Genomic DNA, 15,547 nt, shown 5'->3' with positions numbered 1-15,547 from the left:
TTGGCAAACACAAGAAAGAGCTGGCCAATTATTTTCAGGACGCAAAGTCAAGCAAGTGTTATGTTTTAAATCCCGACGTAAAAAAATAGTTGTCCATTTATTGCTGGAAAATTCTTCTACTTAAAAATATACCAGCCCTCCCCGACAATATTGAATGGTCAGCCACTGACGAGTTTACCACGTTAAGCCTTTGGGCGCGGGTTTGATGTTGACTGGCTAAGGAGCATATTGAATAAGAACTAATGATTATGGGATTTTCACGGTTAAAGGACACAAAGGACAGTCACAATGTTTCAGTTGTATGAATACGACGTGTAAAAGAGTCTCAGTAAGACAAACCAATGGTTGATGTAATGAGCAACGGGGTACGTCGGGGTACGATTGCACGCAATCAACCAAGCCATCGAGTCTGACCACCGTATCCAATGTAGTCGCCTCTTACGTTCAGCAGTAGAGCTATGGTGACCTTATCGATTCTGTGTCCCCAACTCAACGTCGGAGTTATATATTTTAAAACATATTCGTCTCCCTGTCTCCCTTTCATCCGGGGAAGTGAGTGAATGGTGTTTAACGCCGCAGTAAGTTATGTCACGGGGGTCTGTAAATAATCAAGTCTTACCAGGAAAACCAGTGACTGAGAGCAGGAGTACAGATCCAACCCATTGGGGGTATGATGACACAAGATTCCCCGACCCGACAAACATGAAGTACAGAGGAACTATCGCTACTTCGCTATGTAAGTACAATAAACTCCAACGTGATGTTAAACTCCACCTCACCTCACCTCACCTCAACTCACCTCACCTTACGCGCAAGGGGGGGGGGGGGGGGGGGGGGGGGTTCATGTAGCCTAGTGGTTAAAGCGTTCGCTCGTCACGCCGAAGACCCGGGTTCGATTCTACATGGCTACAATGTTTGAAACCCATGTCCGGTGTCCCCTGCCGTGATGTTGCTGGAATATTGCTAAAAGTGGCGTAAAATCATACTCACTCACTGCAATCCATCCTCGAATATACAATGTATTCCATGTCCATTCTATCGACAGACGCCCATTTCTGGTGTCCCCCGCCGTGATATTGCTGGAATATTGCTAAAAGCGGCGTAAAACCAAACTCACTCACTCACTCACGCGCAAGGAGGCCTCTTTGCAATTAGCACAATTCCAAAGTTAAGCAGTTTGACGTTTGGTGTGACACTGTCAGTTTTGAAACAAACCAGACGCGAACACAGCACTTCTTAAAGGACTTCACGAGTTATTAAAAAAATAGCAATTGACATACATGTATATGGATGTGAATTGTTTGGACGGAGCACTTCATCACGCCTTTCAACACAATGATACGCAATACCCACGCCTGTGACGATAGATCAGTCCAGCCACCCAAACGTATATCTAATCAGATCGATACATCTAAATAAACACTTGTATTAGTGATAATGGATGGTTAGATCCTGTCTTACTGTACTCAGACCATCCCCAACTCTTCCCCTCCATCCCACCCCATCCCACCCCATCCCATCCTATGTGACAAGAATGTTGTACAAAGCCGCAATTAATAAATAGACACAATCAAAGAATTATTCCTTTTTATCACTGGCCCCGGCCGCGTCATACCAAAAGACGTTAAAAGATCGTACTTGTTGTTACCCTGTCTGGCGCTCGGCATTAAGGGGCTAAAACAAGGACTGGTCTGCTCGAGTCAGTATACTGTGTCTGAGTGGGGTATTCATGTTAAACTGCGGCATGGTATCTCAGTGGGCTAGCACTATAAATCGGCATCAGTCCGGACTAGTACAAGCAGCCACACACACACACGTACATGCACGTCGCTATATAAGTACAATAATCTTGGACGCGACGTTAAACCCCATTTCACCTCACCTTTATCATTGCGGCCTGTAAACTGTAGTCCCTGAGCAATGGTCAGATCGAACAGTGTGTCCACCTATTTGTCATAGTACAAAACAACCTCAGGGCTACGACAGTCGTACGTTGATGTTAAGGTATGGGCGTTACGATCCCCTTAGCGCTACGACTGTCGTAAGTTGATGTTAAGGTATGTACGTCACGATCACCTTAGCACTACGACTGTCGTAAGTTGATGTTAAGGTATGGGCGTTACGATCACCTTAGCACTACGACTGTCGTAAGTTGATGTTACGGTATGGGCGTCACGATCACCTTAGCACTACGACTGTCGTAAGTTGATGTTAAGGTATGGGAGTTACGATCACCTCAGCGCTACGACTGTCGTAAGTTGATGTTAAGGTATGGGCGTTACGATCACCTCAGCGCTACGACTGTCGTAAGTTGATGTTAAGGTATGGGCGTCACGCTCACCTTAGCGCTACGACTGTCGTAAGTTGATGTTAAGGTATGGGCGTCACGCTCACCTTAGCCCTACGACTGTCGTAAGTTGATGTTACGGTATGGGCGTTACGATCACCTTGGTGCTTCGACTGTCGTAAGCTGATGTTAAGGAATGGGAGTTAAGATCACCTAAGCGCTAAAATCGCTTTGTACAACGACACCCATATCGACAGTGAAGTCCATTGAACATGGCATATCGATTGTAACATTATCATACAAGTCTATGTTAAACTATGGGAGCTACCGTTAACTCCGTGCTATGATAGTTTTCTGGCCCAAGTCCCCAGGGACCTAATCTGCTCCGTGGGCTGTCAGTGAATATGTACATACGTTCCGAGCAACTACGGATTATATTGCAAGTGAATTAGTGTTGTAAATCCCGAGCAAGGAACTTTTAATTATTTCGGGAGGCGGGGGGTGGGGAGTGGGGTGGGGTGGGGGAGGGGTGTGGGGTGTAATGGGTAATACATTTGCCAGTAGGTTATTCTAGATATTACCCATAACCTCTTTCTCTGAGAAAATATATGGGTTCCTTTTTTGCTTTTAGTTTAACGCGGCAAAGTGGCGACAGCTAACCCAGTGATTGATATAGTGAGCAACGTCCAGACCGTCGGGTTACATGAACCAATCAATGAGTTCGCCTCGAAAGACAAGTATATAAGCTAACGGACAAAAGAAACGCCACCAAACAATTTTCTGGTTTAAAACAGATGATGTTTTATTATGTTAACTATTATTGAAAAACGGTACTTGAAATTGACAAGATCAAAAACCATGTACTTAAAGTTCTGCAGACACGTTTATCATGCTGTGTGCACTGTCCAGTATTCGATCACAACCGCAGAATTGACTAGGATCTCTTCTAAAGTCCCTTGCTACACACATGGATCAGTATCGGATGTGACCCCCTCCGTCAGCGATGAAGGCCCTAACACGACGTCGAACTGAGTACACGAATCTCCTGACATCCTGATTAGGAATCCTACGCCATTCTTCCTGCTGGGCAATTGCCAAGGCATCCCTCGTCAATGGCGGCTGTTTCCGAATCCTGCGTCCAAGTTGGTCCCAGAGGTGCTCTTTGGGCGACAGGTGAGGTGATCTGGCTGGCCACTGTAATACGTCACGTTGTTGGCGTTCAGAAAGTCGCTAGTGACTCGAGCTGTGCGAGGGGTGGCGTTGTCCTGCTGAAACAGGGTCCGTTGGTGTCGGGAAGGTAGTACCATAGGCCACAAAACCTCATCCAGGTAACGACGTGCAGTGAGATTTCCGTCGATGATGGCCAGATCTGTCTTCTCGTCCACGCAGATGCCACCCCAGACCATGAGACTACCACTTCCATAACGTTCCACTTGTTGGACGCAAAAACGTGCCGTCTGTTCACCACATTATCCGTAGATTCGAACCCATCTATTAGACTTGAAGAGCTGGCACCTACTTGAAGAGCACTCTTAGCCAATTTTCCGCTGCCACTGCTGTACAGACCTGGCCCATCTAAGTCTGTGACGTCGGTGTAGAAACGTTAACGTCGTGCCCTTGAAAGGCACGGAGACCATAAAGGCGGGGTTGTCTAGCAACGGTCCTTCTGCTGACTGGATGTCCAATACTGTTTGCGGATGATGACGTCACAGTAGGAATCTTGACATTAGACGAAGCACCCGTAAATATCGGTCTTCCTGTGGGGTTGTGACCTTGGGTCCTCCACTCCTCGGCCTGTCTGCAGTTCTACCAGTTTGCCTGTGACGTGTGACAAGTCTGGCGATGGTGCTTATAAACGGTTTCATGTGATGAGAGAGTACAATACTGCTCATGCTACTTATACCAGAATGTCATACGGGTAACTTTGATTAAATTCATTTTTCTCGCAAATCACATGAGGCACGTGCACATTGTTCACAGGGAATAGGTAAGTTGCATTCCAGCTGTGTGTTCCCAACTGTTTTCGTGCTGTTTGGCAAATTTGTTGAAAACTGACGACCATTATTCAATAAGTGGCGTTTCTTTAGACCGCTAGTTTCGTCCGGCAACCTAACTTTTGGGACACCGTTTTTCTCAATTATAAAGTTCATGTAATCATATATACTTTGGCCTGAGTTTTCATGGGATTGTCAGTACATTGCACAGGTCACAAGCCAGACTAAGTATTTCAAGCTTGGTCTCGGAGATTGGCGACCACATTCACTACAGATTACACCTGTTTATGATAACGGGACTTGGGAAACACAGATGGCCAGATGCTTCTTTGAAATAGATATACTCTGCAAAAAAGGAAACGCAAAAGTGATTTTAGATGTGTATTTTATAAATCATATAAATAACCAACAGATTGTAATCGGTTGTTCAAAACTGGCTCACATCATTCACACTGACCCAGGTTCCATATGACATACATGGAACAGAAAATTTTAAAGGTGAAGGTCATCTGTGCTCAGAATTTTGTATGGCTACCATTAGAGTCCAAAACTGACTGGCATCGTCGTCCCGTGGAAGCAATCAGATCCCGAATTCCGGCCTAGGGAATGTTCACCCACTCTGCCTGCAGTGCTTGTGCCATCTGCCAGAGGTTCTGTGGTTGATGCTGAAGTGCATGCTGTCTTTCATCCAGTGCATCCCATAACTGTACGATTGGGTTTAAATTTAGAGACCAAGAGGGCGATAGCAGGACCTGGATGTAGTGATTCATGAAAAAGGCTGTGGTCAGTCTCGCCGTGTGAGGTCGGGCGTTGTCTTGTTGGAAAATGACGTTCGCTTATTGCACAATGGGGAGGCCGCGTGGCTGAAGAATCTCATCCGTGTAACGTTGTGCCGTTAAATTTCCTTGAACTTGAAGCAGGTGTGTTCTACCAGTGTAGACCATAGTCGCCCACATCATCACACTGCCACCGCCGAATCTGACCACTTCGGGCATATCGTTCCCGACACGCCTGTAAACACGGCGTCTCCCAATTGCACCGCCAAGCATAAAAAGATATTTAAAACTAAACCGAACCCGTGTTCATCACAGTTGTGGTCATACTGTCACCTTGATACCACTGACGTCACAGCCAACGGTGCCGGTGCGTCAAAATGACCCTTTGAACTGGTCGTCTAGCGCGAATACCTTCAGCGCGTAAACAGTTCCTCGCTATCTAGGCTGATGTCCTACGCAAACCTGGTACTGCCGTAGTTGTAGAGGTGGCGGTGGAGGTTCTTTCACGTAAGTGACGTAGCTGTATGAATCTGTCCTGTGCCTTTGTATGGAAACGTGATCGACCGGATCTGGGAAGGTCACATGTTGTCCCGTGTTGACCATTATATTTTCGTCCCGAATACCCTCAAATAGATTCCCGCTTACCAAAAGGGACATGACAGCCACCTTTATGAATGAATCATTGCAGGTGTTACGTTACATTCTATCTCACTCACACAGTGAGTGACCGCCTCCGTGGTCTTGTGGTAGAGCGTCCGCCCGGAGAGCGGAAGGTCCAGGGTTCGATCCCGGGCCGCGTCATACAAAAAGACGTTAAAAGATTGTACTTGTTGTTACCCTGTCTGGCGCTCGGCATTAAGGGGCTACAACAAGGACTGGTCGGCTCGGAGTCAGTATACTGTGTCTGAGTGGGGTATTCATGTTAAACTGCAGCATGGTATCTCAGTGAGCTAGCACTATAAATCTGCATCAGTCCGGACTAGTACAAGCAGCCACACACACACATACACGTGCATACACGTCGCTATATAAGTGCAATAATCTTGGACGAGACGTTAAACCCAATTTCACCTCACCCCACACAGTGAGTGTTCCACAAACCCCGTACCCTGGGGGATTCCAGGTTAGAGTAGGTCCCATGGATTATTAGGGAAAGGATTTATTAGGGTCTAAGGGGTCTAGGGTGTACACCGAAACATAGCTATAACAGTATATTCCAGCATTTGTTATCAATACATATTTGTGTCTACTTTATCATACATAAACTTTTAAGGAATGTCTATCAAACATTTTTTTTTAAATTTTTGGTTGTTGTTTAACGCCGCACTCAGCAATATTCCAGCAATATGACGGCGGTCTGTAAATAATCGAGTCTGGACCAGACAATCCAGTGATTAATATCATGAGCATCGATCCACGCAATTGGGATCGATGACATGCATCAACTAATTCAGCGAGCCTGACCACCCGATCCCGGTAGTCGCCTCTTACGACAAGCATAGTCGCCTTTTACGGCAAGCATGGGTTGCTGAAGACCTATTCTACGGCGGAGAAGATGTGATTAAACTGTCAAATAAATGATGAAAGTACTTTCAGCATTTAAACTCATGCTGAAATAATCAAATCAATAGTTTAACAGAAGATGTGATTGAACAGTTAAACTATTGATTTGATTATTTCAGCATGAGTATAAATGCTGAAAGTAGTTTCATAAGTTCATTTAGGGATCGGTAAACGTATCAGTATGTCGATCAGAAGGATATTTCTGAGGATAGGTGTATGAACACTACAGTTTGGATGAAGTCATAAAGGCTACCTGTATTTTTCTTTCAGGGATTAGATATTGATCTGTATAAGAGTTACAATATAATAGGTGTATATTGTGAATGCGGAAAGGACTCTAAAATATATACTCCTCATTTTGTATCACATGTATATGTGGTCGTTTGAGTTATTGAAATATGTATTTGATAATAATAATAATAATAATAATAATAACTTGGTTATCATTATAGTACTTTGATGTTGTACATGAGCTAAATTATATCGTATGTATAAAAGACTCGAGCACTTTCCAATTAGTCAATTATAATGAAGATTTTGTCGTTTTCCGTCCAATGACCATATACGAAATAAATGCAAATCGTGTTTGCAGTATGATCTAGAGTTATCAAATAGCATTAGATACCTAATGTTAAGTCATTCAAATCGCTAAATCCCTGAGACTTGCACGTATCCAGTGAGTGGACATGAGGCATAAATGGAATACGTCATCTTAAAGTATGTCGGGTTTAAGACACTGCAATTCAATGTGCAGAGTTGCGTCCCTTGGACGTAAGAGGACAAGGCGATAATGGGGTCGTACGCCAGATTCAGAGGCCTTTCTTCGACGTCCATTGACCTAAATGCAATTTAAATATTTATTGTATGAAAGACCATATAGATTGGTAACATGTTGACGGTAGCATTATTCCAGCCATTGAGAACACCAAGGATGTCTTTTCGCAGTGCATCCATGTGGGGAATCGAACCCAGGTCATCGGTATGACGAGCCGAAGCTATAACATTATGACCACCCAGCCGGATCTGTGTTGTTGAGATTCGATACGCCAGAACGCAAACCTGTAGTTGATAGTGTGATTAACATCATGAGTATCATGTACCTCTGGGTCTACACAAGTTGACAGAAAAAGGAGACATAGTATTTTATCTTCTATATTTAATTTCAATACAGCGACGTTATTCTCCACTGTTCGTCTACTTGCCAACAGGGGTGTTGTCATGGCCCGCGATGAACTGCAAAGATAGATACGATACCGGATGTACGCAGTATATGCATTAGTATAGTTAAGTATTCATGTTTATATGGAGGCGGTCGGGTAGCCTAGTGGTTAAAGCGTTCGCAAGTCACGCTGAAGACCCAGGTTCGATTCCCGACATGGGTACAATGGGTGAAGCCCATTTCTGGTGTCCCCCGCCGTGATATTACTGGAATATTGCTAAAAGCGGCGTAAAACCATACTCACTCACTCATGTTTATATGACGTCAATCCTAGAGATTCTCTTTAATCGGCCCGCACAAGCTGGGATAATGACGCCTTAGTCTCCCCGGAAACCGCACGGAAAGGTAAAAAACCATCTAACTACACAATGGTTAATTCTATTGTCAAGTAATCGGAAGAACAATTATTTGTTATTACGTGTCATGAGGAACTTTAGGAGCACCTATTTATAGGAACGTGTCATGTCAGTTGAATATCCCTACCTTGGCGTAGCTTGCCTTAAACTCGGCCAATGTTATCTTGCCATCGCCTGAAATTGAATCAGAAAGCTTTATAATCCCAGGATTGATCATCCTCGATTGTCCGGTGTATACTAACTCCATACTTTTACGATAACATCCTCGGTAACAAAGATTTAATTTGAACCCTATTCGAAGTGGCGGTAATTGTTTTCACCCACGCACCTCTCTGCGCAGCAAATCCACTTACATATCCCTACACTCGTGCTTTTAGATCAGAACTGGCTGATCTCGAGACACTAAAGTCATACCCCTTTAAGTCTGTTTCGGAATCTTTGATATGAAAGATTGTTTCATTAATATTGCCTCTTGTGCAATATTACCAAATCTGGTTATATCCCCGGTGAAGCAAAAAACTGTTACTTCAACCAACTCAGTGATTCCTTAGGGCGTTGTTAAACTTCACCTTAACCTGTGCGTTGTGCATAGGACAACGTGCCACCACTGGTCAATGGGTGTACATCGCTTCATATAAAGGAATATATCCGGAACAACTGTTCCGGGTTCTGATTATGATGTTTTTTATGGTTTTGTAGCTAGATCGCAAGACCTTTACTCACTGTCTGTGTCAAACCTATCCACAATTAGTTTGACATCCTTCAGAGTCAATGCCCCGTCCTTATCAACGTCATACAGGGTAAACTGCCTCTCAGCCTCGGCGGGGTCGGTCGAAAGTTTCAAGAAGTCCTGCTTGCTAATAGACCCCTTACCTTCAACATGAGTGAGTGATCATGTAAATACGTAAAGATTATTCTGAATACCAGTTTCCATTTTTCTATTTCCTTGTTATTTAACGCCATACTCAGCAATAGTCCATTTATCTATGTGATGGCGCTCTTTAAATGATCAAGTCATGACCAGACAATCCAGTGATTGATATTGTATACAACGATCCACGCCGTCGGGGTACGTTGCTATGCAATCATCCATGTCACCGAGTCTGACCATCCGATCCATTTGTTGGTCAGCACACAGTGGAAACGTTTTATAAAAGGTAGAGGGCCAATTGTGTACTTTGTGACAAAAGCATGAAACATGGCACAGTTGTAGGTAATGACATGCAAATATTTTCAGATATGGGCCACCCCCAAAAATCCAATATGGCTGCCAAATCCAATATAGCCGCAGAAAGAAAATTCTAGTATATCTCGTTTGATTATGACCCACAACCTAATTTTGTTTCTTTATGAAATGTGAACAAATGAAACTTTGGAATGTATTTACCCAACACTATGTCTGTAAAGAAAATAATCGTATCATAATAGACTATTTATGTTGATTTAGGTAATCATAAGTGTGAAAATAATTACAAAATATGTATGCCTTTTTCGGCATATCTTCCTTGAAATTCAATTAACTATACCAATATTGTATAGACTATACACAATTACTATTCACTACAATATGCTATCAGTGGTTAATGGTTTTGATTGGTTAGGGACCACAATTGCAAAGTGGTGTACTAATCAAACGTGGCACAACACAGTCACACCTTGCTCTACACCAACCCTGTCAGACTTACAGCTACATCTCAGAAGCTCCAGTAGTTGTCATGTGCTTCTGATACACCCATCCCCACTCAATTGGTGTGGGAGGGTCTCTTTCGTCCTCAACAGTGATCAGGGTAAACTGCAGCTCTTTTGACATGTGGATCACATTTAATTTTCACTAGCCAACCAAAACATTGACCATGTACAAGCATATTTCAATAAATACAAAATTTGTTCTTTACATATTCTGTTATTTACCATATCAGTATACAATATGGGTATAGTTAATTGGCTTCAATGATGCATGTTTTAAAGAGATGCTAAAAAGGATAGATATGCACATTTTTTTCATTTTTAGATTACCTAAATCACGGCAAATTGGCTACTAAAATTAAGTTATTTACTTTACAGATGCAGTGTTGGCTAAATACATTTCCCCAATGTTATGTTTTCATAATATATTAAGGTTGTGGGTCATGTTCAAACGAGATATACTAGAACACCTGGACACACGGACACACGCTCACCACGACACACGGACACACGCTCACCTCGACACACGGACACACTCTCACCTAGACACACGGACACACGCTCACCTACACACACGGACACATGCACATCTTGACACACAGACACATGCACACCTACACACACAGACAGATGCACACCAAGACACAAAGACACAAGCACACCTAGACAAACAGTCACACGCATACCTAGACACACAGACACAAGCACACCTACACATAGACACAAGCACACCTAGACAAACAGACACAAGCACGCCTAGACACACAGACACAAGCACACCTAGACAAACAGACACAAGCACGCCTAGACACACAGACACAAGCACACCTAGACAAACAGAGACAAGCACGCCTAGACACACAGACACAAGCACTCCTAGACACACAGACACAAACACACCTAGACACACAGACACAGGCACACCTAGACACACACACGCACAAACACACGTATACACACAGACATAATTACGCCTAGACACACAGACACAAGCACACCTAGACACACAGACACAAGCGCACCTAGACAGACAGACACACGCACACCTACACATAGACACAAGCACACCTAGACAAACAGACACAAGCACGCCTAGACACACAGACACAAGCACACCTAGACAAACAGACACAAGCACGCCTAGACACACAGACACAAGCACACCTAGACAAACAGAGACAAGCACGCCTAGACACACAGACACAAGCACTCCTAGACACACAGACACAAACACACCTAGACACACAGACACAGGCACACCTAGACACACACACGCACAAACACACGTATACACACAGACATAATTACGCCTAGACACACAGACACAAGCACACCTAGACACACAGACACAAGCGCACCTAGACAGACAGACACACGCACACCTACACACACACACACACACACACACACACACACACACACACACACACACACACAAACAAACACATACACACCTAGACAAACAAACTGATGAACACCTAGACACACAGACTATTCAAAATGGGGGCAAAGTGTTCATACATTAGAGACATACTCATCGGATGTATGGGTTAAGGTTGAAGTACGTACCCTCTTTGTCGAACTGACTGTAGTAGGCAATATAATCCGCCGGTGTTATAAAGCTCTTATGGCCAGTATTAAGGATGTTAAATATGCTTGTGGCCACGTCAGTTGCAGGCTGGCTATGGGCAACCCTGCAAGATAAGGATTTAAAACGATTTCAACCGATTCCTTATTAGTCCCTGAGTAATATAAAAGAATAGTGCAGTCGCCTGAGGGGGCGGAATTCGCTGTGCAGACTTGCGTCCTTTGGACACGCCAGAAACCTATGATTGTGGTTTCGAATCCCGGTTCGCCCTGATGAAGTTTCTCCGTTTGTAAGCACCATACCGCCATGATATAATTCTAATACAGTTCAAAGTGGCGTTACTCCCAACGTACTCACTCACTCACTCCTCCAGATTACCCCAAGATGCCACGTATCACAAGAGGCAGTTGAATGTGTAGTCAATAACCTTTCTGAAACAGGTCATCAGCTAAAGGTTTTCTGGTTTTGTATTGAGTTTTCAATAACGGTATGTCACCTTGTTAACAAACCAAATGTGTGCTACACGATGCGATTGTTGAATAGTTATGTTATATGGAAATACATAGTAAACAGTGGCTATATGTAACAGGAAATCACTTTGAAGAGTGAATGAGTATGGTTTTACGCCGCTTTTAACAATATTCAAGCAATATCACCTGACTGACTTCTCGTCCAATGAAAAAGCTGTATATCGTGTAAAGTTTAACATTAAAAATTTATTGTTCATTGAACATGATTGAGTAATTTGAAAACCATCCACTAGTTTCATACAGTCTATACATGCTCAGCAAAAACTGTATATGCAACATTAGAAGGTATTAGTATTTGCATAATACAAGTATCATTAATACAAATATGAGAACAGAACTTTGTCATACCCCAATAGAACAGCAATTGAACAGAACGACAGCAGACCCATTGTTATCTGGAATCAGAACCAAAATATATATAAAAAATATATTGTGAAACCCCGTTAATCTGGACGGTATATGTTTCCCAGTGAAATCGTCTGGATTGACGAATGTTCTGATTAACGCATCATGAGTTCTGTGTTAATAGTCGTTCTTAACAATAATCGCCCAGAAAACAGTGATCCGGAATGGACTGTGGACTTTATTTTCATATTTCCGCATGTCCATGTGGCCTAGAACATTACTACATTTAGCATTGTGATCATTTTAACAGAAGTCTGAAGATCCATTCACATGGAGACCTTATGCACCACTCCTATGAAACAATGTACTTGTGAATACATTCGTCACGTGGGCGCACTTGGACAGATGTCGTCGTGTCAAAAAGTAGCACATTACACATTATCATAGTCATCACGTAACCACACAGTATTTTTACTCCGGAGACATCCAGCTGGCTACGGTATGAGACCTCATATATACATCTGGAGAAAATGTTAATCATCGCTTTTGGGGTACAACCATTAGAAAATATATTTTATTACAAAACATTTATTTTCCTTTATAGTGTGACCCACCCGAGCTTAAGTACAGAAATCGATTATTCATGACATTCTCTTCAACAATTCCATGGCAATAGATAATATATTATCCTTCTAACTGTTTGTTCTTCTGATTCTTGCATCACATGCTATGACTCACTTCTTATCAGCAGGCATGAATCGCTAGTATCTGAGCCCCACTGACATGCGGACAGCACTCACCACAGTATTCCTGCACTTGCATTAAGGGAATACTGACAGGAATGAAGTCAGAATATCAGTGGGGCTTAGAAAATTAGACATTCATGCCTGCTGATAAGTGGGACAGGGATTCCTGTGTATATCTCTAGAACTGAGTCATGACAAGTGATGCAAAAGTCGCACGAACAAACAGTTGAAAGGGAAGTCTGATCTCTATTGCCATGGAATTGTTAAAAAGCATGTCACGATTTGAGTTATTTCAGATTATGAAGTTTCATGGGAATCATAATACTTGATGCAATATGAAATATGGCATCCATATATTCTCTTCATGGTGTGCAAGAAGTTGACATCCATATATTTTCTTCCTTATGTGTATTGACCGCCAGCGTGGTCTAGATGTAGAGGGTCCGCCCGGAGAGCGGAAGGTCCGGGGTTCGATCCTGCCTGGCGCTCGACATTAAGGGGCTAAAACAAGGACTGGTCGGCTCGGAGTCATTATATTGTGTCTGAGTGAGGTTTTCTTTTTAAACTGCGGCATAGTATCGCATTGTGCTAGCACTATAAATCGGCATCGGTCCGGACCCTTACAAGCAGACACACACACACACACACACACACACACACACACACACACACACACACACACACGTGCATGCATGCATGTCGGTATATAAGTGCAATAATCTTGGACGCGACGTTAAACCCCATTTCACATCACCTTCACATCACCTTATGTGTATTATTTCGAAAGACAAGGAATATGAAAACATTATAGGCGATAATCAACATTTTCCCAGGTGTATAATATACATGTACATGTAAGATCTCATTCCGTAAGCCAGTTGGATGCCAGGTACCACATGGCCCCATTATGTGATAAGCTACAATGCCATAGCGACTTACCTGTTTCGCGTGTCAGACTAAACTGTAAGCTAACGATTGCGTCAGTCTCTTTTATACGAGATCATTAGCGGGAATAAGATTACAAACAGGCCATGGTTAAGTATTTTTCTAGCATTAAATAAGCACATTTCCTTCAACACGATAAGCGTTCGTGAACCGTCAGCCAAACGCAAGGAATACTACATGCAGTTGCAATCCAAAAGGAAAAACATCTTATAAGGTCGTACAACAATAGAACACCCTTATCCGAACGGTATACGAGGGCTGGTCAAGATGTTCTGAGCCTAACCAACAAAACCAACAATTGTTTAAGTGTTGTAAATTTTATTTTTCAACATTATATCCCTGTTTTTCAATACACTTCTCATATCGATTGTGAAGCGTTTCAATTCCAGTCAGGAAGAAGTTTTCTGAAGCCACCCAGAAAAACCCATTCAAGGCAGTTTTAAGGTCATTGTTGTCGTCATAGCGCTTTCCAGAAAGGTTTTCTTCCAGTTTAGGAGACAGGTGGAAAACACTTGGTGCCAGGTCTGGCGAGTATGGAGGGTGAAGAAGCTCTTCGAACCCACATTGTCGATTTGCAATTTGAAAGGTGTGATTAGAGGAATTGTCATGAAGTAGTAAAACTCTAGCAGTTAGTATTCCTCGCCGGTTTTCTTTGATAGAATCTCTAAGGCGATGAAGCAAATCAGCATAGTAGGCACCGGTAATCGTCTTTTGACTTGCTAAGTAATCAATTAGGATCACACCCTTTGCATCACACAATACATTAGCCATTCCTTTCTTCACTGATCTTGAAGACTTGAATTTGGTTCCGGAGAAGTGGAATAGTGCCATTCCATTGATTGACGTTTTGACTCTTGATCATAGTGGTAGACCCGTGTTTAATCACCCGTTACTAATCTCTTTTTTAACTTTAGAAACGTTGGCATCCAACGAGCAGATATCTTATTCATCTGTAAATGTTCATGAATAATAGTTTCAATGGATACATGGCTCTGACCTGTGTCTTTCTCAAGTTCATCAATGGTAATACGTCTATCTGACAGTAGAAGTTGTTTCTAGTTCACTTTGTTATTGCCCATTGTTAAAAATTAGTAAGGCTTAGAACTTTTTGACCAGCCCTCGTATTTCCAATTGAATTCGTTTTAGTTAATTAAAATATAACACTTTTTCCACAATCATAACCCATTTCTATAAAAAGCCATTGTATGATTACGACTAAATTATAAACATGTGTTTATGAATCACTATCAAACAGTGATGGTACCAGGTGCTCTCGAAAAGGTGAGCGTATACGTCCCTATCGATGGCACCCGTCATAAACACATGCAAAGGCAAGACATCTGTCCACTTACGAATCATTGTTAAAAGACACTATTCCTTTTGTATACATGAAGACCTGAGCAGGGCAGTCACTGACCTACCTTAATGATTTGAAGATCAACACTCTCGTTAATTCAGATGAATTGTGGTACAGTGAATATGAAGGATGTTTTCTTCACTTTGGACAATATT

General features: G+C 42.7%; 1 protein-coding gene across 1 annotated transcript; it reads right to left on the bottom strand.

Moving 5' to 3' along the window:
• Positions 1-7,761: 7,761 nt before the first annotated feature.
• On the bottom strand, positions 7,762-14,080 carry LOC139458881 (calmodulin-4-like). Its single transcript, XM_071240317.1, has 6 exons — positions 14,030-14,080; positions 12,348-12,394; positions 11,451-11,575; positions 8,919-9,068; positions 8,323-8,369; positions 7,762-7,853 (listed from the first exon to the last, which is right to left on the bottom strand). Exons 2-6 carry the CDS (start codon positions 12,386-12,388, stop codon positions 7,815-7,817), a joined length of 402 nt encoding a protein of 133 aa, XP_071096418.1. The 5' UTR covers positions 12,389-12,394; positions 14,030-14,080; the 3' UTR covers positions 7,762-7,814.
• Between the last annotated feature and the right edge of the window lie 1,467 nt (positions 14,081-15,547).

Source organism: Haliotis cracherodii, unplaced genomic scaffold (assembly GCF_022045235.1).
Source record: "Haliotis cracherodii isolate W230 unplaced genomic scaffold, xgHalCrac1.p SCAF_13, whole genome shotgun sequence".
NCBI classification, from domain to species: Eukaryota; Metazoa; Mollusca; class Gastropoda; order Lepetellida; family Haliotidae; genus Haliotis; species Haliotis cracherodii.
This window is presented reverse-complemented; position numbering and strand designations above follow the sequence as displayed.